Source organism: Oncorhynchus mykiss, chromosome 8 (genome assembly GCF_013265735.2).
Source record: "Oncorhynchus mykiss isolate Arlee chromosome 8, USDA_OmykA_1.1, whole genome shotgun sequence".
Lineage (NCBI taxonomy): Eukaryota > Metazoa > Chordata > Actinopteri > Salmoniformes > Salmonidae > Oncorhynchus > Oncorhynchus mykiss.
Window position 1 is genome coordinate 52,029,924 of NC_048572.1, and position 23,434 is coordinate 52,053,357.

The 23,434-nt window shown below is 43.3% G+C and overlaps 2 protein-coding genes across 3 annotated transcripts; one reads left to right on the plus strand and one right to left on the minus strand.

Moving 5' to 3' along the window:
- Nucleotides 1-1,049: 1,049 nt before the first annotated feature.
- Nucleotides 1,050-18,847, plus strand: LOC110530067 (UDP-N-acetylglucosamine transporter). 2 transcript variants are annotated; one of them, XM_021612860.2, is made up of 8 exons: nucleotides 1,050-1,734; nucleotides 10,299-10,569; nucleotides 10,765-10,919; nucleotides 11,070-11,192; nucleotides 11,486-11,660; nucleotides 14,590-14,708; nucleotides 16,423-16,556; nucleotides 16,884-18,847. In XM_021612860.2, the coding sequence occupies exons 2-8, from the start codon at nucleotides 10,365-10,367 to the stop codon at nucleotides 16,975-16,977; spliced, it is 1,005 nt and encodes a 334-aa protein (XP_021468535.1). In that variant the 5' UTR covers nucleotides 1,050-1,734; nucleotides 10,299-10,364; the 3' UTR covers nucleotides 16,978-18,847. The 2 variants fall into 2 exon arrangements, with proteins under 2 accessions (XP_021468535.1, XP_021468534.1); XM_021612859.2 differs by lacking the exon at nucleotides 1,050-1,734 and adding an exon at nucleotides 6,181-6,836.
- LOC110530068 (protein FAM78B-like) lies at nucleotides 18,457-23,392 on the minus strand. The gene is made up of 3 exons (XM_021612861.2): nucleotides 21,997-23,392; nucleotides 21,335-21,614; nucleotides 18,457-20,802 (listed from the first exon to the last, which is right to left on the minus strand). Exons 1-3 carry the CDS (start codon nucleotides 22,329-22,331, stop codon nucleotides 20,560-20,562), a joined length of 858 nt encoding a protein of 285 aa, XP_021468536.1. The 5' UTR covers nucleotides 22,332-23,392; the 3' UTR covers nucleotides 18,457-20,559.
- Nucleotides 23,393-23,434: the final 42 nt, after the last annotated feature.

A 23,434-nucleotide genomic window follows, 5' to 3' on the forward strand; every position in this document is an offset into this window, starting at 1 on the left:
GATTTGGAAAGACACACATCAGTCTACATAAGGCTCCACAGTTGACAGTGCACGTCAGAGCAAAAACCAAGCCATGAGGTCAAAGGAATCTGCAAATGTCTGCAGCATTGAATGTCCCTGAGAACACAGGGGCCTCCATCATTCTTAAATGGAAGACATTTGGAACCACCAAGACTCTTCCTAATGCTGGCTGTCCGGCCAAACTGAGGAATTGGTGGAGAAGGGACTTGGTCAGGGAGAAGTCTGGAGGAAACCTGGCACCATCCCCACCACCATAGATGTTTACAACTGACCCAAGATAGACCACACCTTGATGTTTCCAATGGGACACTTGTGAGTCGAGTTGGCAGAACAAGCAATGAGGTGGGCAGAGCCAATCATGAGCTTGCAAGATCCTTCTGTAATTACAGACTGCAACTACTACCAGGTACATGTTATTACATTGTAACTATGAGTCATTACAGTTAACTACAATACTTGTTAGTTTAATTACACATGTAATTACACAGTAATAATGCACCCTTAAAAGGAAGTCTTACCTAATAATCAAACATAGATTTATTGGTAAATGAAAAACCGGTAGACTGTTCGCTGCCCAATTATACAAGAGTAATTATAATAACCTTTATTCACAAAACACAACAGATGACAGCCGAAGAGACATCATAATGAGTTATAGGCCTAATAATTAAGATGTATTGGTAATAAATGAAAAACTGATAGATTAATAACTAACGTCAACATTCCTTTTAGTTTAAGTGAGGTGTTTGTTATGTGTGTTTTGCTAACATTCAAATGGAACAGTATGATTGTCTATCAAGAATAGTGTCTTTTTAGCTCTCCCAGTCTTGTTTCACACGGTCGGGAACTGAACAATAAAAACGTGTTAAGAAATTAAAACCATCTAACCAATTACATAGCACAGGTGTAACGCCTGTCGCTGTTGACCCCCCCCCCCCCCCCACACACACACACTTTCAGACACTCCATGTAATTGCGGTCAGCCAGCTGGTCAAACAGATGACTGAAATGAACGAGTCACTCCGAAAAACGAATCATGACTCTTGAGTCAGCAAAAAGAGTCGTTCAAAAAGAACGAGTCACTCGCGAACAGCACATCACTAGCATAACCGTGTGCGCGCTGAAATCTACATCCACCATATGACTTTTAACATTTCCCAACAACGGGCGAAATGGCGCGAAAAGGGTGTGTCCCTTGCTAGAGTTAGCAGCAGGCGGACAAGCAATATTCACCATCGTAGAACGGATGAAGCCTGACCTGGAATGTGACGCTAACTGAACCCGGCTAGCTTCATAAAAGCCTGAGTACATCTAGCTCGTTTCGCAGTATACCACTCTGGTGTCGCTTTTTATTTTAGTTTTTTTAAGGATAAAGTATTTTCAACCGACTTTACGTTTCCCCTGAAAAACGTATGAGGGAACTCCGCTCAGGCACAGAGTTTCTAAACCTCGGTTAGGGAAAAGTAAACTGAAACATGTTGATGGTTTGTGGAGGAAGGTTTCAGCCAGATGTACAAAGAGAAGTACTGAGAAAGAAACCCCACATTCCTGGAATGGACGTCTTGACATCAGCATCTCTGCCATTTAGACTATGTATTTCTGCCAGAAGTCTGTTAGACCAGTCGGAAGAGTGGGACAGTGAGAGAGAGAGAGTTATTTGAATAAATTGTCGTCATCATCAGTATTTCCCCCTGCTCACCTCTCCTACTACAGGTATGTTGCGACTCTATTCAAGTGTTTACTGTCATTCTAAACACGTGTATATGTCAAGATTCGCACGCCAGCAAGAAGCCTACTGTTGTATCTGCAACATGAGTACGGTTACATTGCACACAGTATCACGATTATTGTGGTTAGTCAGATTAATATCATAGTTGGTTTGAAACGTTTACATGCTTTGCAAGAAGGACGATTTCCATAATAACCCTGTTTACATGGACACATCTCAAATCAGGCTACCTGATGGGACTTACAAGGGGAATAGAAACAGGTATGGGTAGCGCCATCTTGAATTGCCATAATAAAGACTGATGTCAATGCATCAATTGGTAGGAGTGAGCAAATTGTGAGTTTTGGCATGGAGAATGAAACTGAATGCCGCCTTTACTCATAGACTGTAAAAAAAAAATATGTATGAAGCCATCGAGGAAGTCACCCAATTGTTTCCTATTGGGATACTCAGTGGCCCATTTGAAGATCGGGAAGTGTCATTTTAGCATGTCACCATCTTGTTATATGAAGGAGTTTTTGGAATCATCACATGCTCAATTCTAGTTATAGGAAGTTATGTTGCAGGCCAGCTCAGTGCTCCCCCTCTCATTGAGTATCTCAAATTGGCCGACTGAGGTACTGCAGGCTGCCATTAGCAACTCAATTATTATTTGAACTGTTTAACAAAGTTTTATTTAACCTTTGTTTAACTTGGCAAGTCAGTTAAGAACAAATTCTTATTTACAATGACGGCCTAACTTAGTCTGTGTGTGATTTTAAAGTAATCGGTTCAAGGACATACATCTGGTGAAATAGAAGCAATTATTGTTACCATGATTGTGTTTGATGATTTGTTTTATATCCAAGAATATTGACCATGAAGATCACCATTTCCCCAATCACGATAATGGCGCATCCTGTTTTATGGAACAATGCCTGCAGTACCGCGGACTGCCTTCAACTTCAAATCTTCGTGGTGAGGGCGCAGTTGCTCTTCCCTGCCTTTACTTTCAAAATACAGTCATCCCTGTATGAAGCTTTTTGCATCATATGACGCAAAATATATCATAGGGGAATAAATTCTCTATTTTGAAAGTTACATACAACTTGATTGTTGACAAGCAAAACATTTTTGAACTACGTCAACAATGGACTAATAGTTTTGGGGTGGAATTTTTCTTTAAGGATTCCATCTTTAAATGGTGTACGACAAATGTAATTCCAAATAATAATAAGGTACAAGATTTCAATCACATTAAATATCTAAATACTTACAGTGCATTAGGAAAGTATTCAGACCCCTTCCCCCTTTCAAGATTTTGTTAGGTTACAGCCTTATCCTAAAATTGGTTAAATAAATGTTTTTCCTCATCAATCTACACACAATACTCTATAATGACAAAGCGAAAACAGGTTTTTAGACATTTTTACAAATGTATTAAAAATAATAAACAGAAATACCTTATTTACATAAGTATTCAGACCCTTTGCTATGACACTCGAAATTGAGCTCGGGTGTATCCTGTTTCCATTGATCATCCTTGAGATGTTTCTACAACGTGATTGAAGTCCACCTGTAGTAAATTCAGTTGATTGGACATGATTTGTCTTAATAAGTGTAAGAAGTTTGGAACCCCAAGACTCTTCCTAGAGCTGTCTGCCCGGCCTAACTGAGCAATTGGGGGAGAAGGACCTTGGTCAGGGAGGTGACCAAGAACCTGAAGGTCACTCTGACAGAGCTCCAGAGATCCTCTGTGGAGATGGGAGAACCTTCCAGAAAGACGACCATCTCTGCAGCACTCCACCAATCAGGCCTTTATGGAAGAGTGGCCAGACAGAAGCCACTCCTCAGTAAATGGCGAAAGGACTCCCAGACCATAGGAAACACGATTCTCTGGTCTGGTGAAGCATGGTGGTGGCAGCATCATGCTGTGGGGATGTTTTTCAGCGGTAGGGACTGGGATCAAGGGAAAGATGAACGGAGCAAAGTACAGAGAGACCCTTGATGAAAACCAACTCCAGAGCGCTCAGGATCTCAGACTGGGGGGAAGGTTCACCTTCCAACAGGACAACAACCCATAGCACACAGCCAAGACAACGCAGGAGTGGCTTCGGGGCAAGTCTCTGAATGTCCTTGAGTGGACCAGCCAGAGCCCGGACTTGAACCAGATCTAACATCTCTGTAGAGACCTGAAAATAGCTGTGTAACGACGTTCCCCATCCATCCTGACAGAGCATGAGAGGATCCGCAGAGGAGAATGGGAGAAACTCCCTAAATACAGGTGTGCAAAACTTGTAGCGTCATACCGAATAAGAATCTAGGCTGTAATCGCTGCCAAAGGTACTTCAGCAAAGTATTGAGAAAAGGGTCTGAATTCTTTTATTTAACCAGGCAAGTCAGTTAAGAACAAATTCTTATTTACAGTGACGGCCTAGGAACAGTGGGTTAACTGCCTTGTTTAGGGGCAGAACGACAGATTTTGACCTTGTCAACTCGGGGATTTGATCTAGCAACCTTTCGCTTACTGGCCCAACGCTCTAACCACCTGCCGACCTGAATACTTATGTAAATGTGATATTTCAGTTTATACATTTGCAAACATTTCTAAAAACCTGTTTTTGCTTTGTCATTATAGGGTATTGTGTAGGTTGTTGAAATATATATTTTTTCATCCATTTTAGAATAAGGCTGTAACGTAACAAAATGTGGAAAAAGTCAAGGGGTCTGAATATTTTCCGAATGCACTGTACTTCAAAATGTTTGAAAGAAATGAATATAGTATTTGAACCCAGGTCTGGTTCCTAAGAAGGCAGAGTGGTGTGTGTGTGTGTTAAGATGACTGTGTATGCATATGTGTGTGTGAAGGTCTGCTTTCTTGCAACCCAGTGCTTTGACATCCCTACACCCCTTCCCCCTCCCGTTCCCGGTATACACACACAGAGAGGGATTATGTGGCCACTCCCCACTAGCAGCAGCTGGAGAGTGTCTACATAATGAGGCCACTGTGTTGTTGCCTCGTCACCACTCTGCTCACTCACCGTTAGCCCGACTTGCTCTCTGCACCTACGTTACCTACTCACTAATATTAGAGCATGTACACATTTATTTTCCATTTTATGCTACAAAGTAGGCCTAAATAATATTTACTTGTGAAATTGCTGTTTCTCTCCCAGATGAAGTTCCAGTGGCTGTTGTGTGCAGTCAAACTGGAGATTACTTAGCCTACACAACTGGGCTTACTGTGAGTGAGAGTGAGACTTAACTGAGATGATTTACAAATAGTTGAGCACTCATTTCCATCGTTTGCATATACACTACATGGCCAAAAGTATGTGGATACGCCTTCATATTAGTTGCTCACAAGTGTATAAAATTGAGCACACAGCCATGCAATCTCCATAGTCAAACATTGGCAGTAGAATGGCCCGTACTGATGAGCTCATTGACTTTTTCAACATGGCACCGGCATAGGATGCCACCTTTCCATCAAGTCAGTTCTTCAAATTTCTGCCATGCTAGTTCTGCCCCGGTCAACTGTAAGGGCTGGTATTGTGGAAACGTCTAGGATCACCAACGGCTCAGCCTTGAAGTGGTAGGCCACACAAGCTCACAGAACGTGGCCACCGAGTGCTGAAGAGCGTAGCGTGTGAAAATCGCATGTCCTCGGTTGCAACACTCACTACCAAGTTCCAAATTGCCTCTGGGAGCAACGTCAGCACAAGAACTGTTCGTCAGGAGCTTCCTGAAATTGATTTTCATGGCCGAGAAGCTGCACACAAGCCTAAGATCACCATGCGCAATGACAAGCATTGGTTGGTGTGGTGTAAAACTCGCCATCGTTGGACTGCTCCGGAGCAGTAGAAATGTGTTCTCTGGAGTGATGAGTCACGCTTCACCATCTGGCAGTCCAACGGCTGAATCTGGGATTGGCGGATGCCAGGAGAATGCTACCTGCCCAAATGCATAGTGCCAACTGTAAAGTTTGGTGGAGAAGGAATAATGGTCTGGGGTTCAGGCTAGGAATAATGGTTTCATGGTTCAGGCTAGGCCCCTTAGCTCCAGTGAAGGGGAAATAACGCTACAGCATACAATGACATTCTAGATGATCTGTGATTCCAACTTTGTGGCAAGTTTTGGGAAGGCCCTTTCCTGTTTCAGCATGACAATGCCCCCGTGCACAAAGCGAGTTCCATACAGAAATGGTTTGTCGAGATCGGTGGAAGAACTTGACTGGCTTGCACCGAGCCCTGACCTTAACCCTATCGAACACCTTTGGGTTGAATTGGAACGCCGACTGCAAACCAGGCCTAATCGCCCAACATCAGTGCCCGACCTCAGCAATGTTCCAACTAGTTCCATCTAGTGGAAAGCCTTCCTAGAAGAGTGGAGGCTGTTATCACAGCAAACGGGGGACCAACTCCATATTAATGCCCATGATTTTTGAATGAGATTTTCGAAGAGCAGGTGTCCACATACCTTTGGCCATGTAGTGTATCAGTGGTAACATTTTTGCCCTTAATAAGCTAACTCTACCACACACCCAAGACCGATTAGTGTAGGTTCTGATGGGAAATGCAAAACCTGAAAATCAACAAAAAGTCTATGCACACTTCCAGTCAGATGCACATTTATTTTAATGGTTGCTAAGCTTTCGGTCGGTCGACCTTCATCAGAGCATCACATTTTCCCCTTGAAATTAAGTTCCCTGAATGCACTCAAAAGAAACCCAACGCCTGACAATCTTGCTTGGTGACATTGTAGTGGTGGGTTGAGACAGGGGAGCCTGAAATAAACTAGGACTATGGGTAACAGAGTTAAAAACAGTGCCTGCCTGTGAGTGTGCTTACAGCTGGCCCAGTCAGCATGTGTAAACAACTTACAGTCCACGACCGGGGCCCTGCCCTTACAGGATTTTGACATAGCTCTTGCAACACCACTGAATATCCTTCTCCCATCCGGCTCACCAGTCACTGAGCGCTAAGCACATGGGAAGGAGTGGCAGCCTGCCTCTCTCCTCTGCTCAAATCTTTTCTCTAGCTGGCCAAGGTGACACAGCTGACTTTACCTCCAGGAGCCACGTTGCCTCCTCAGCCGTCCTTCTATGGTTTGTCTTGTTTTATTGATTGGGGGAAGGGAAGGGGGTTGACGGAGGGGTATTAGCTCAGGAGTGGATGTTCCTAGGTGAGGCCAACCGTAGCCTAAGGTTATGAGTTGCTCAGGAAAGGTTTGGAGCGTTTTTTTGTGGGACAAGTTATAGCTCAAGACACACCGGTAGGATTGTCAAACATTTGCCTGCCGACAGTACTCTTTTGTGTTCACACAGCAAAGACCTGAAGTCGTCAGCCACTCAGCCGTGTTAAAATACTCCAAACCAGAAGGTGGCAGTACCTTTGTTTGGCAATGCAAGTCTGTGTGTGTTGCTTATGTTCTTGATTCCAATATTAGCTATTGCAGAGAATTACCAGGGACTGAACAATACGATATTATTATGATACTTATGTGCCCGATACTATATGTATTGCGGTTCAATACTGTGTTTTTATTGCAATTCGATGTTCCAAATACATTGCTCACCAAATGTCTGCTGCAGAGGGATAAGAGAGAGCCAAGTTTTGATCATGAGTCATGGAAATAAGTGCTGAAAACAAATTGGCTCCCTGTTTAAAAAGAAGATTGAGAACAGGCTATGAAGGAAAAATACTGATCTTTTGGTTCAGGTACAGCCAACTAGCGCAAAAATAATATTTGGTATTGTCCATTCGATATATCGTCAAAAATAATATTTGGTATTGTCCATTCGATATATCGTCAAAAATAATATTTGGTATTGTCCATTCGATATATCGTCAAAAATAATATTTGATATTGTCCATTCGATATATCGTCAAAAATAATATTTGATATTGTCCACACGATATATCGTCAAAAATAATATCCTGATATGTAACTGTATAGATTCCCCCCCCCCCCCCCCCCCCCCCATCACAAATGTTAGCTAGCTGTGCTAATGTTGCTATTTTGTAGAAAGCCCATGTTGATCGTAGCCAGATGGCCACAGCTAGATGTCTACCTAGCAAGATGACAAAGAAACTATTTAATTCACTGTCACAGGAGTCGCTACAGCACGATAGGACAAGGACATCCCTGCCGGCCAAACCCTCCCCTAACTCGGATGACGCTGGGCCAATTGGGCGTCACTTTTTGGGTCTCCCGGTCGTGGCCGGCACGGGTCTCGAACCAGCATCTGTAGCAATGCAGTTTGTACTACGATGCAGTGTCTTAACACCATGCCCAAACCGGCAACTTGATTTTGTCCCCCCACACCAAACGTGATCACGACACGCAGGTTGAAATATCAAAACAAACACTGAACCAATTATATTAATTTGTGGACAGGTTGAAAAGCATTAAACATGTATGGCAATTTAGCTTACTGTTGCTAGCTAATTTATCCAGGGATATATTGTTATTTTTTGTATTTTTTAATTTTTTAATTGATTTTTTAAATCAACTGATGAAGCTGGTTGAGAGAATGCCAAGATTGTGCAAAGCTGTCGTCAAGGCAAAGGCTACTTGAAGAACCTAAAATCTAAAATATATTTAGATTTGTTTAACACTTTTTTTTTTGGTTACTACATGATTCAATATGTGTTATTTCATCGTTTTGATGTCTTCACTATTATTCTACAATGTAGAACATAGTAAAAATAAAGAACCTGTTGAATGAGTAGGTGTGTCCAAACTGACGTTGATGGAGATGTCATTTTCCTGGCACCACTCCCCCATCGTCACCATTGTACCAGGGCCCTTATTTGTCTTCTATAGGTTTGAGAGATTTTGCCTTGTTGTCTGTTACCAAAAACACATAATTTTTTGATTTTTTTCAGGGAGGATAAAGAAAAGTTCAAATGAGTAACATGTAAAGGTAGACCTACCAAATAGTTATAGTATTTTTACTGATCATTTGGTTTATGATCTATGAAGTGATTTAAAACTTGTAATACAGAATGACCAAGAAATCGGTAACAGAATGACTGAATTGGCTACAATGGGAATTCATGGTAATCACAAATCGCCTTTGGTCACTTGCTACTGTCCTCCCTTCCATTGTAATACTGTTATGTTCAGCTCATAACTGTTCTCTTTCTCTTTCTGTTATGTGGTGGTCAAAGCAAGAGTGTGAGTCTGGACAACCCTTCCCCCCTTCTCTCTTCTCTTTCCCCAGTTAATGTCACCTCTCCCGGCTCTTATTGACACCTACCCATGGCTCTTATTGACACCTACCCATGGCTCTTATTGACACCTACCCATGGCTCTTATTGACCCCCCCCCCCCCCCTTTTGTTTTATGTAACCACCCCTCTCACCCACTGAGCACCAACTGACAAAGGAAAAGTTGACATTTTGTCAGTCCAACTCTGAACCAATCATAGACATCCGTTTCCCAATTTTGGACAGCACAGTACTGTACTGAAATATGCTGTACTGTGATCTGTGAGACATATTTTCAATCTTAATTTGGAGTAGATATTTAGGAGTTTTTGGAAAACATGGTCACGTTAAAAACTGAGGGAGATTTGACCGTCATTCTGTTACCAAACTTCAGATCTGCATTGTTTTTGTCTAGTAAATGTGTTTGTGTAAAATGGTCAGTTGTATGGTTTAGCTTTGCTATCAACGGTTCTTGTTTGGCATACTTTTCTTGTAAAAAAAATTATCTTGAGTCTCAGTGTGTCATTCTGTTTTTGTGGAATTGCCCCGAAGTCTATCATTGTATTTATATAATTAAGTTCTAACTCTCAGTAGTTAGTAGTTGAATGACTGTCTTTTTTAGGCATTTGAACCACTGTACACAGGTGAGACTGAATGTTATAGTACTTACTATATGCATGTTTGAGTTGGCATGCCATGCATACTGGTATTTCAAGTATGCATGTGGTCTGTTTGTGTTTTGCCTACTCTGTTGTCATCGTCAAGCCAAACATAGCATGACAATTCCATAAGGAGTTGGAAAAAAGAGCAGAAACAGTCTGGCACCCAGGTTAGTCTGTCCTCCATTTCTAGTAGCAAGCTCTTTTTTTGGTGTTCTCCGTGTTTCTTGTGGGTTAGACTCCTGCACCATTAATGCATGTGTTTACTGTGTAAGGCCTAAATACAAGTGATTGTTCATCAACCCAAATTGCACAATGTTCCCTGCGAATATGTATTTGGCAGCTTGACTTTTCAGCAACATTTTTCTTTGGATATTGATGCATAAACCATACATACACCATACATTGATGCATAAACCAGTCAAAGCAATCAGTTGGTAGCACTTCTCGAAACGAACAACACAGCTTCGTAGTATTCCACCTAACTGCCTTAAACTCACTATAACATAAATTCGATTTTTGGTCATGCGTAAACAAAGAATATTTTCGAAATGCTATGAAAATTCGGAACTTTTATTTATAATGACCAAGGGATTGCGCGTGTTAAATAGCCGCCTTCCAGCCTAACCCAGCCTGTGTCCTCACTGTCCTGTATGTGTGTCCCACAGCCTGTCTCACTGTCCATCTCTCCCACAGCCTAACCCAGGGTTGACCCCTCTGGCCTCGCCCCCTGGCTCTGAGGAGTCGTCCTGCCACGTCTCCATGTCGTTGCCCTCAGCCTCCCAGTCGCGGCTGAAGTACGTGTCCCTGGGAGTGCTGGTGCTGCAGACCACCTCGTTGGTGCTCACCATGAGGTACTCGCGCACGCTGCTGGGCGAGGGGCCGCGCTACCTAGCCTCCTCAGCCGTGGTTTCGGCCGAGCTGCTCAAGATCCTCACCTGCCTGCTGCTCGTCTTCTACGACCACAGTGGGTATAGTGATCAATCTGGCTGTCCGGCCGCCTGGCTTTCTGTCTGTGACACAGTGAATGGATAAACAATGACAACACAGAAAATAGTATCTTTGTCTATCTATAGGATCTATGCTACAGTCTCTTTGTCTATCTATCTCGTTCTTAGTATTCAGTGTATGGGTGTTAAATCTCTGTTTCTCTTCCTGTCAGGCTTCAGTGTTCGGGCATTGAATCGTGTGCTGAATGAAGAGATTCTCAACAAGCCCATGGAGACGTTGAAGCTGGCCATCCCATCAGGCATCTACACACTCCAGAACAACCTGCTTTATGTCGCCCTGTCCAACCTGGATGCTGCTACCTACCAGGTGAGAGACGTGACGTACGCACGCTTGTGTGTAGCAACATGTATAAGGGGAACAAAAGTGGACCAAGAATGGCGCCCTGAGGGACTCCACACTGCATTTCTTGACCAGTTTTGACTGGCAGGAATTTAAATCGATATTGTCCCCAACCAGGTGACGTACCAGCTGAAAATCCTGACCACGGCCCTGTTCTCAGTGTCCATGCTGGGGAAGAGACTGGGGCTCTACCAGTGGCTATCTCTGCTCATCCTCATGACTGGTATCGCTCTCGTACAGGTGACAAGATTAAACACACCCGACAAGTCAATAACTTCTCATTCATACCAAATCTAATTGGTTGGTCTGTTTAGATGTGTTTTTGTCAGATTAGTCATGTATCTACATTAGGGAGGCGGAAGTCTAAACTTTCACAAGTTCACAGGTTTTTCCGAATTATTTGCATAAATCAGTGGTAACACGATCTCCATGAAAGGTTTCCAGGATTTTGCAACCATACTCCACATGTGCATCCTTGTTTGTGGATGTTACATACTGAATGTTGTTGATGTACTGTGTGTTTGTCTCCACAGTGGCCTACAGAGTCTTTGGGTGGACCATCTTCGAAGCCTCTGTCTGCAGGCTCCCAGTTAGTCGGTGTGATAGCCGTACTAATAGCCTGCTTCTCCAGTGGCTTCGCTGGAGTCTACTTTGAGAAGATCCTCAAAGAAACCAAACAGAGTGTATGGGTCCGCAACATCCAGTTAGGTCAGCATCACTGAAATCTGTGTGTGTGTGTCCTTGTGCGCTCGCGCACACACACACACAATCACCATATACGACCGCTGATACTATTTATAATATTTATCCTGCGGCTCAGTCACTTCTACCTCTGATTACATCTACATACTATAACTACCTCAACTATCACCAGTATCCTTGCACATTGATATTGGTACTGGTATTGACCTTGTATATAGTGTATATTCTCATTTTTTTCTTGTGTGTATTTTACCTGACTTAGTATTATTGATTCTATGCTCTTTTTGACACTTTTCGATATCGTTTTTTTATATTGAATACTGCATTGTTGAGTAAGAGCTTGCAAGTAAGCATTTCACTGTACTGTTTTTCACCTGCTGCATCTGGGTCAGATGATTTAGACCCTTTAAGGTTGCTGCTCCTATCATCGCAAAGCCTATCTCCAGTTCGTCCTTTATTTAAAGGGGGAGATCAAGCTGATCCTAAATGTTATAGCCCTATTTCTATTTTGCCCTGTGTATCAAAAGTGTTGGAAAAACTTGTCAATAATCAACTGACTGGCTTTCTTGATGTCGATAGTAACCTCTCGGGTATGCAATCTGGTTTCCGCTCAGATTATGGATGTGTCACTGCAACCTTAAAGGTCCTCAATGATGTCACCATTGCCCTTGATTCTAAGCAATATTGTGCTGCTATTTTTGTTGACTTGGCCAAAGCTTTTGATACGGTAGACCATTCCATTCTTGTGTGCCGGCTAAGGAGTATTGGTGTCTCTGACAGGACTTTGGCCTGGTTTGCTAACTACCTCTCTCAATGAGTGCAGTGTATAAAGTCAGAAAATCTGCTGTCTCAGCCACTGCCTGTCACCAAGGGAGTAGCCCAAGGCTCAATCCTAGGCCACATGCTCTTCTCAATTTATATCAACAACATAGCTCAGGCAGTAGGAAGCTCTCCATTTATATGCAGATGATAGTCTTATACTCAGCTGGCCCCTCCCCGGATTTTGTGTTAAATGCTCTACAACAAAGCTTTCTTAGTGTCCAACAGGCTTTCTCTACCCTTAACCTTGTTCTGAACACCTCCAAAACAAAGGTCATGTGGTTTGGTAAGAAGAATGCCCCTCTTCCCACAGGTGTTATTGCTACCTCTGAGGGTTTAGAGCTTGAGGTAGTCACCTCATACAAGTACTTGGGAGTATGGCTAGACGGTACACTGTCTTTCTCTCAGCACATATCAAAGCTGCAGGCTAAAGTTAAATCTCGACTTGGTTTCCTCTATCGTAATTGCTCCTCTTTCACCCAAGCTGCCAAACTAACCCTGATTCAGATGACCTTCCTACCCATGCTAGATTACGGAGACATCATTTATAGATTGGCAGGTAAGGATGCTCTCGAGCGGCTAGATGTTCTTTACCATTCGGCCATCAGATTTGCCACCAACGCTCCTTATAGGACACGTCACTGCACTCTGTAAACTGACTGTAAACTAGTCAAATCAAATTTTATTTGTCACATACACATGGTTAGCAGATGTTAATGTGAGTGTAGCGAAATGCATGTGCTTCTTGTTCCGACCATGCAGTAATATCTAACAAGTGATCTAACAATTTCACAACAACTACCTTATACACCCAAGTGTAAAGGAATGAATATGTACATAAAAATATATGGATGAGCGATAGCCGAACGGCATAGGCAAGATGCAATAGATGGTATAGAGTACAGTATTTAAATATGAGATGAGTAATGTAGGGTATGTAAACATTATATAAAGTGACTAGTGATACATTTAGTACATCAATTTTTCATTATTAAAGTGGCTAGAGATTTGAGTCAGTATATTGGCAGCAGCCACTCAATGTTCGTGACGGCTGTCTAACAGTCTGATGGCCTTGAGATAGAAGCTGTTTTTCAGTCTCTTGGTCCCAGCTTTGATGCACCTGTACTGACCTCACCTTCTGGATGATAGCAGGGTGAACAGGCAGTGGCTCGGGTGGTTGTTGTCCTTGATGTTTTTGGCCTTCCTTTGACATCTGGTGGTGTAGGTGTCCTGGAGGGCAGGTAGTTTGCCCCCGGTGATGCATTGTGCAGACCTCACTACCGTCTGGAGAGCCTTACTGTTGTAGGCGGAGCAGTTGCCGTACCAGGCGGCGATACAGCCCAACAGTATGCTCTCGATTGTGCATCTATAAAAGTTTGAGTGTTTTTGGTCACCTCTGTATACCTGTCGCAAGACCCACTGGTTGATGCTTATTTATAAAACCCTCTTAGGCCTCACTCCTCCCTCCTCCCTATCTGAGATATCTACTGCAGCCCTCATCCTCCACATACAACACCCGTTCTGCCAGTCACATTCTGTTAAAGGTCCCCAAAGCACAGACATCCCTGGGTTGCTCCTCTTCAATTCACTGCAGCTAGCGAACGAGCTGGAACGAACTGGAACGAGCTGCAACAAACACTCAAACTGGACAGTTTTATCTCAATCTCTTCATTCAAAGACTCAATCATGGACACTCTTACTGACAGTTGTGGCTGCTTTGTATGATGTATTGGTGTCTCTACCTTCTTGACCGTTTTGCTGTGGACTTTGCCCAGTAATGTTTGTACCATGTTTTTGTGCTGCTACAATGTTGTGTTGCTACCATGTTGTCATGTTGTGTTGCTACCATGCTGTGTTGTCATGTTTTGCTGCCTTATGTTGTTGTCTTAGGTCTCTCTTTATGTAGTGTTGTGTTGTCTCTCTTGTCGTGATGTGTGTTTTGTCCTATATTTTTTTAAATTTCATTTATTTTTAATCCCAGCCTCCGTCCCCACAGGAGGCCTTTTGGTAGGCCGTCATTGTAAATAAGAATTTGTTCGTTATATAAATAAATGCAAATAAAGTATCCTGTGCATTTGACAAATAAACTTTGATTTGATCTCCCTCCCTCTCCTAGGTTTGTTTGGTCTGGTGTTTGGTCTTATTGGAGTGTTTGTGTACGACGGAGAGCGAGTGAGGGAGTCCGGAGTGTTCCAAGGCTACAACTCACTCACCTGGACCGTTGTGGCCCTGCAGGTACTGTAAATATGCTTAAGTTATAGTTTCAAAAAGCGCATACATTTAATTATAACGTAGGCCAGGGGTCGACAATCTTTTTTTGTGTGGATTGACAATTTATCCTACAAATTTCTAACGATCTGCGTGCCAGTTATGATTTTCATATGTGCATTACAACTAATTGTGTATATTGAATATCTAATTGCCCGAATAATGGAAGAATTACATAGCTTGCTGAACAGAGGCACGCTGTCCATTAGCTCCATGGACTTCATCTTGGAACACAGATTCTCTTGGTGAGTGATGCAGTGGCATTTAACCACGGGGTGGCCAATCTTATCTTCAATCAGCTTTGCGAATCCTTTGTTTCCCCACCATAGCGGGGGCACCATTAGTTGTAATAGCGAATGTGTTTTTAATATCGACAACTTCTCTCAAAATGATCTGTGAAGGCTCTTGCTACGTCTTCTCCTTCAGTAGTACCATGCATGGGTTTAAGACAAAGCAGCTCCTCACGTACCTGCTCGGAGTCACAGTTTCTTGCAACAACTGTCAGACGTGGAATGTCATTCACATCCACACTCTCATCAAGAGCCACACTAATCACAGGTGGTATCTATTTAATACAACAACAAAAAACTCCCCAAATGGCTCAGGAGGCGAAGATCGAGTCGTATGTTCTCCGAGACATGACCCCCCCAATCGTGCTTCTTAATACCTGCCCGCTTAACCCGAAAGCCAGCCAAAACAATGTGTCGGAGGAAACGCAGTTCAACTGATGCCTGGGGTCAGCCTGCAAGCGCCCAGCCCGCCACTAGGAGTCGCTAGAGCGCTTGATTTTTGACTGCATGTAGATTTGTAAACACACTGCTTTGCTTTTCATACCTGGACACCGCCCTCGTGATTCCTTCTGCCTTGTCCCCCTCATCCTTGAAGTTTTCCCTCATGCCTCGTTTCAAAAGGACGTGGCACACTTAATGCCCAACAAACAAGTTTTACAACAGACCGGTCCTTCAGTTCAACGAATCCATATTCCTTTGTCCAAGAAGCAATACATTTTTCTTTGCTGATAACATTTTGTGCCCTGAACTTTTCAAAATAACTAAAGAAGGCTTGATAGTTGCTAGCTATGTGAAAATGAATCTCATCTTCAGCGCTGCCTTGGGATTTGAATTTGGCGGGAGAGGCGAGGTGGGTCGTCTTGCCTTGAACTAATAATATGAAACTCCTGCAAAATCATGAAAGCCCATTGGCTAATCAGGAATTACATAACTTGGGAACTACTACATTGCACTGAATACCAATGCAATATCAAAACCATTGCATTCAATTTCAAATATTTTCTCCAGTTAAAAAAATAAACTGGCAAAAATAAGTGACTGGGAAATAACGTCGCGTGCCAAGGCTGGCACGCTTGCCTTACGTTGCCGACCCCTGACGTAGGCCATACAAACCTGATATACTGTAAAGTGAGGTAAGCCAGCGTAAAAGGAAGTGAACCTCCTTATAAAAAATACCTTAACAACCTTTACTCTGCCTATTCTGACTATTCACTCTAGGTGTGTGTGCACACTTGTGTGTGTGTGTGAGAGAGAAAGCAAGAGTCAATGAGAAAGAGAGGCAAAGTAAGTGTATGTGTGTTCATGCATGAACGCCTATGTATTTTTATGTGTGACTGGTTGTGTGAAATTGTGTCTTCCATCAAACCCGTGTCCTTTTTGTGTGTTTCCAGGCTCTGGGAGGGTTGGTCATAGCAGCAGTCATTAAGTATGCAGACAACATCCTGAAGGGCTTCGCCACGTCACTCTCCATCATCCTGTCGACACTCATATCCTACTTCTGGTTGAAGGACTTCGACCCTACCAGGTACACACAAACAAACACACTTTCATAAATCATTTGGCCAGGTCCAGAGGTAAAATAGAGATGATAATAATAATAATAATAAGAAGAAGAATAAACGATACAAATCAAGGACATTTTCACACATACCTGTATTATCTAGATCCTGGAGCATTTGATACCCTGATCTGTGCTATGAAGCATATTTGAAACGCAAACAAATTTCCAGGACCAGAGTACCAGCAGTTGTTCAAGGCATCCGCACCAGGAAGCTGAATTCATATGTGAAAACGCCCTGATTATGCATTTCTGCCTATAGCTCTAACAACGTCTTCTTTCTCTCTCTCCCAGTGTGTTCTTCCTGGGAGCAATGCTGGTCATTGCTGCCACCTTCCTCTATGGCTATGAGGGCAAGAGGCCTGCCATCAACCACAGCAAAGTATAGAGGGTGTCCCCTCCACCACCCACCACCCCACAGCCCAGGAATCCCAAAGAAGAGACACACGGAGCAAGATGGAGGGAGGAATATGTTGCCAAGAAGTGGTGCTGAGCAATTAACCAAAATGTCGGTTATTTTTCCATTTTAAAACGACTAATTGACCGACCTTAGTTCAATTATTTGAATTTCATTCCATTTAATTTTTAATTTCTTTGCTCAATACACACATTGCGCTGCAGTTTCCATAGAGATAAATAAGACCATGCCAGAACTGTGCGATGTAGTAAGGAGTTGTAGTTTCCAACAGGCCAATGTTCTTCATAGTTTAGTGCAGAAAACGTGATAATTAACTACAAAGACCATAATTCATTGCGCGGCTAGTTGACTTGTCTGTTTCTTTTACGCCTGCAACGTAAGAGACAAGAGGGATGAGTGATCAAGAGTGCATACATCCGAGAGCAGTTGCTTCGTGAGGTATTGGTATTTAGCGGTCATAAAAGCATGCCTTATTTACTGTGAAGATCTACAAAATAGAGATTTGTCAGAGAGCATAGGCAGCAGCTCTATAGAGATGAGATGAGATGATGACTTGGAATGAAATAATAAAGTCATCAAATGAAACAAATGCAATATACACAACTAAAATATTTTATTAAAGTCATGTGAATAACTGATAGTTAATAAGCAGTAATGTGCAGTCACTACCATCATAGGACTTTTTTATTTTATTTTTATTTTGTAATATTCTGTGTTCCAGCATTCAACCCAGATAACATACCTGCTAAATATCTGTATGCAACCAATAACATTTGATTCGATGTAATGCATAGTGCATTTAATGTCATTTTTTTAATTTAAATTTTTCTTTGAAAATCTGAAACCAAAACGACCTCGAAAAGCAATAATCACTCAGAGCTACTGAGAAGGTCCGCGTAGTCAAGGAGGAGCAGAACTCCTGGGAAAGGAGTGTAGGCGGAAGGAGTCGTAAGATGTTTAATGTACACAACAACAGATGGGAGTCGCCTGGTTTCAAAACAAGGTTTTGATTGTCCAATACTGGTACTAGTCGTCAAGATGGAGGTCATAGCATTTCTAAAGCTCTTTATTGAAATTCGAAGCGCTTTACGTTGCATGGGGTTAGTAATGCAACCACACTCTCCCATAGTGACGCCATCAAGTTCTTGATCGAACAGGCTCATGAATGTGACTCCTCCACAGTTCACACTTGTATGCACGTCAAACACACACACACACACACACGTCATGGAGCTGAAGCCACTATGATGCCTATGCAGGGCATATGAAGGGTTATGCTCACATGTGACCTCTCACCTCAGGGGTGATAGAGCCAAACTCACCAAAGCATGGAATCATAGGAAAATGGACTTTACAGGGAACAACGAGAATTCATCGACGAATCCAAGAATTCACTGCCAACGTTACTGTTTTTTGAATGTTCTATTTTTAAAAATATTTTATCATGTATTTGGGGAGTAGGGGAATGGGAATTTGTAGTATGAATGTATTTTAGGGGTACTGATGGTCAGTAAGGGGGAGGACATTTAAATGAATGTAATGCCTCACAGGTTACCGCCCCTCATTTGTTTTTGAGTGACAGCTCCACCTAGTGGGAGCGTTGGGTTGTAGCACATTTACTGCAGAGGGGAGGGGTTGAGACCAATGACTGTAGAGATAGTGGATGTCCTTTTATTGGGGACAAGGAAGAAAAAGATTAAAGGAAGGAATGCTTTAAACTTGCTGCTCATTGTCCGGCCATTCAGATCCAAAGAATTACACATCCAGTTGCTGATGTTTTTATGCAAAAATGGCCTGTCGTGCAAGATAAAATGAATAAATGAAGTGATCAAATGTAAAATAAGGGTTTAAACTGATGTTTTGTATTGAAAGAGCTTGTATTGTGGATGTTGTTTCATCTAGTTATGAAATCCCAAAGCAGGATTGTTTGATGAGTAAGAGGTCATAAATTATTTGATGTTTCTCAACAACTGGGTCATGTTCATGAGGCACCAAATGGAACAAAATGGGCGGAAACAGGGACAGACAGCCCGAACTCGTCCAATAAGAAATGCGTTTTGTGTTGGAAAAACATTTTGCTGTGGTGTGCCCTAAGGAAGGCAATCCTGGTTCCTATCGAGTTGAGATCACTGAATATGTTTGGTACCAATTCAAAAGTTCATAAACTGTTCATATAATATATTTTTATTTCATTGTGTATCTAACATGGAAATAGCTTCCATCTTACACAAGAATGACAATTTGTGAATGTGGATAGAAAGAGACCCAATCAATGGCAGCTATTTTGGGGACACGACAAAGCCGTCATTGTGAATATTACCACCACCCTGTCTTTCCTGTTCATGTATCCTTCTATCTCTCTCGGTCAACAGTCCCTCTGTGTTTGCATAGTCTTGAAGTGGAGATGAGGGATTGGAGGCATGCAGAGAGGGGAGAAAATGATGGAGTGATGAAAGGGATGGACAGACAGATGGGAAGGTGACGACTGAAACTGGTGAGCAGCACAGATGGAGCATGAGTCTTGTGACATTGTGTCATATGGCAGGGGCCCCTCTGAATGAACCCGCTAGCCCAGGCTATTGCCTTGATAGTGTACTGTGGCGCTATGGCCCAATCCCAAAATCAACCCCTAGCCCCTAACACAAGGCACTTGGTGTAGATCTGAAACGATTGTATAGATAAGCAATATGGTTAGGGGCTAGCAGGTTGGATCGAGACATTGGACATTCATGTGTATGCATGTAGATACTCAACTCACACCAGAAAACCCACACCTTTTAAACCTTTCTATGTGAGTGCATAGACATGGCACATTTAAATGAGACCACAATCAGCCCATTTCATTTTAGACCTTTATACCAAGTAGGTGCTCTTAATACAATCTGATGGATGGTTGAGTTTATCTGTAAACTAACAGAAGATTCATATAATCTGATTTGCCTCATCATTTAAATATCTTAACAAAGTGTTCTTAAAGTGTTCTATGTTAAAGGCTGTTACGTCCATATTTGGCACGGAGGGAGTTTTCCAGCTTTCAGGATATCATGGCCAATGTAAGAAGTTCCATTCCATGTCCTAAGTGTGATCAGCTGATACAAAATACTATTCTTATTCCAGTCAAAGACCGTTTTCTCTCTCATGCAATAAGACCTACTGTACGATAGGTTCTGTGTTCAGTCCACCTCAGTAGAACTCCGATAGCTCTGTCCCTTTCTTTCCAAAGGCAGATAGATAGAACTCTAGTACAGCACTGTGGCCGTCCAAAAACAGTCGGACTCAATCAAACGCTGATGCAGTGCTGAGCCTGCCTCCGAAACCAGTCTAGCTCTATAGACTTCCGCTGTGTCAATTCCAATGCAGTCCAGTCCAGAGAAAATACCTCAACTTTTTCACGATTTCTATCATCCATTGAACCCTGACAGTAGGTGCGAGTGAAGAGCTGCAGCTGCCATGTTTGATAAGGGAACTTCCCTTATCAAATTTCCCTAATTTGGGCCACACTTCCTCATTACCATGAACTACTCACATTGTGTTTTCTCAGTCTTTACAACCTTATTTGGGCGGTATCACCACTAGGGGTGCCCCTCTGCGGGGCCTCCACATCAGCACTTGGGCGTCATTGGCATTGGGTCGTCCCAGGGCGTTGGGGGGTATTGGTTCCTGGTAGTTGAGAATATGGGGCTGCTCCTGGTGAGGACGTCCTACTAGGGAGGCCCGGGAGCCCAGGGGCATGTCAGGGTCCACGGCGATGTCCACCCGCATCCGCCACCGCACAGTCTGCAGCACGATGCGCTCCTGGATAGTCCGAAACATAATAGTGAAGTTAACTATTATAGCAACTTATATGTAATATGCTGCAACCCAAAGTGCTTTACAGTTAGCACTTGGAGCATTGCTTCACAATCTGTAGCCTACTTTGACCCCAAAGCTGTACATTTCTGTTCTTGTCCAGAATTAACACTGAGCGACAACAAAAAATGTACAGGGATTGTTCACTTCAAAATCACAGTTTGTCAGATGTTTTCAGACAAAAGTCAGACCTCAAGTATGTTGGGATGAGTCCACATTGCACACCATCCGTTGTGTCGCTCAAACTAGTTAGATGGGGCTAATCTTTACCATTCATTTGGGATTGAGGTACATATTGTTGGATCCACACAACAGATGGTGTGGGATGTGGATTTATCTTGAGATTAGACCACTTTAGAGGTCTGAAAACATCTGACAAACTTAGATTTTTAAATGAACTATCCCTTTAAGATAAAAAACCATACAATTTAACAGAGCAGTTCACAAAATCCAAGAAAGTCCATCTTCTGAAGCCTACCTTGGTGACAGAGTTGATGGCAACCAACCAGGTGATGAAGCTCTGGTCTCGGGTGATGTGTGACAGCATTGGCGTGTTGCTGTTGCTGATGGGAACGGCCCAGGTCACACTGGGGTAGAAGTTGTCGTTCATGCTGACTGTGAGGTGCGACGGTTTGGACGTGGGACCCGTAAGGGTGACCGTCTCAGTGGTGTTGCCGTACCATGGGTAGCTGACCCCGTCCGAGTCGCTGATGGCCTTGACCCGGCCCTCACGGAGCTCTGGTAACTCCCAGCTGGACCTGGGGTAGTGGACATGTAGAATGTCTTTAGTAATACACAAAACAATACAACAGAACATGATACATGTGCAAAGACCTCACTTAATGGGACTCTGTTTTTATAGTAGGCCATGCACGGCTAGAATTTCACCGGCGCTCGAAATTCACCAAGGTCTACAACTGATACAAACAGACAATAATACAGCTCACATGTGACAGACTAGGATTGCCTGGCCAAGTGACTCAAGACTGTGTTAGCCCACTGAACTAAATCCTAGGCCAATACACTTAAGTGCTGTGGGCGTAGTGTGTGTGTGTGTCATAGAGAGAGAGTGTGTGTCAGAGATTGAATGAGTGGCACTTCGAGATGACTGATGGTGGATGACATCAACTCAGAACTTACATGCCAATGTCCCCATAAGTATTGTAGAACTCCATTTGTGTACAAGCCTGGATCCAACCCACCACCCAGGTCTCATTGCGGGGCACCGGAGGCATCACGATCCCTGCGGAGGCCCTGAAGTAAGGTGTCTTATACCGCAGCACTATGGGCGAGTTCTCCTCTATCACCGTTGGGCACTGGTCAATGGAGGCCGATACCTCGTAAACTACAATGTTCTCCCTTCTAATGCGAGGCTTGCAGGAGATGCTCTGGATACAGCCCATGGTGCTGGCAAGTAGCAGAGTAAGCAGAACCAGAGACGAAGGGAGAAGACGATACCTGACCAGTATGCACATCAGTCCCTCTCGGATTCCATCCAGCTTTTAAATCAATATCAATCTTTTCATTTACCCATCACTGATACGGTCAAATTACTGGGTTGAAGAAAACGAAATAGAGGCATCATTTCGAATACAGACATTGAGGCAACATTCGATATCAAATCAATACAGCAGCAGTTAAGCATTTTTCTGCACTGGGAAAACAGAACGTTAATGCAAGTGCGGTATGGAGAGTGAGTGTGGGGAAGGTACACTGAACAGCCCCCTGCAGCCTTCCCCGGTGTGACTGTTGTGTGCCGCACTGCCCTTGGTGCTTGTCCCCAGAAACTGCAATAGGTCCCCCTCCGGGATGCTGCTTACTCTCTGCGAGCCCGAAGTCCCACTTCCTTTTCGAGTCCACGCGTCCGGCTGCAGGTCGGTGCCCTTTGCACCTGCTCCTTCGACTCAGCGTTGTCATGTCAGTGGCGACAGGGCAGCAGGTGTGTCAATGGGGTTGTTCGGGTGCCTTTGTTTGGATGGCTTGCATAGCCCTGTTATCTGTACGGCGCCCTCAAATGAGATAGTCTTGGTCGTCACAACAAGAAGACGTTATACAATGGCTCATATCCTACCTAAAAACCGAAGATAGTATGCTAAGTATAGCCTATAGGCTATATAAATCAACGAAACGTGCGCGTGGCAGGCTATGGTGCCCTGTTGAGACAATAAATCGCCTTAGCGCTATTTCAACGTTTTCTTCATTCCATTCTTGAGATCAATGATAAGGGAAGCTCGCATCATGAATGGTGCATCATAAATGGTGAGATAACGCAACGAGAGATTCACAAACGTGCCCGCGACTAGGTGTAATACCCAGACGCCCAGACAACCCTAAAATGTTTTGGTGACACGAATCATCCATATATAATACCTCCGTCTCCCGATTGAGCATTATTGCTCAAACTCCCTCGCTTGGTAGAGCATCATTTCCTCGACAATGGTCGCTGTTCAGTTCGGCTAGGTGCTGATGCTGGGAGGATAAGACAGCGGCAACCACAGAGGGAGAGGCGTCATTAGACGCCTGTATTGAAAAGTTTACATCATGTGGGCGTGATTTACACCCCATGGACACTCCCCCA

Excerpts from the sequence above, each read along its gene's own strand:
- LOC110530067 (XM_021612859.2), top strand. Across the intron at positions 11,193-11,485 it reads CTGGTATCGCTCTCGTACAG|TGGCCTACAGAGTCTTTGGG; the intron begins GTGACAAGATTA and ends TTGTCTCCACAG. Across the intron at positions 16,557-16,883 it reads AAGGACTTCGACCCTACCAG|TGTGTTCTTCCTGGGAGCAA; the intron begins GTACACACAAAC and ends TCTCTCTCCCAG.
- LOC110530068 (XM_021612861.2), bottom strand. The coding sequence starts at position 22,331 with ATGTGCATACTGGTCAGGTATCGTCTTCTCCCTTCGTCTCTGGTTCTG. Across the intron at positions 21,615-21,996 it reads ACTTATGGGGACATTGGCAT|GTCCAGCTGGGAGTTACCAG; the intron begins GTAAGTTCTGAG and ends CCACTACCCCAG. Across the intron at positions 20,803-21,334 it reads CCATCAACTCTGTCACCAAG|GAGCGCATCGTGCTGCAGAC; the intron begins GTAGGCTTCAGA and ends CGGACTATCCAG.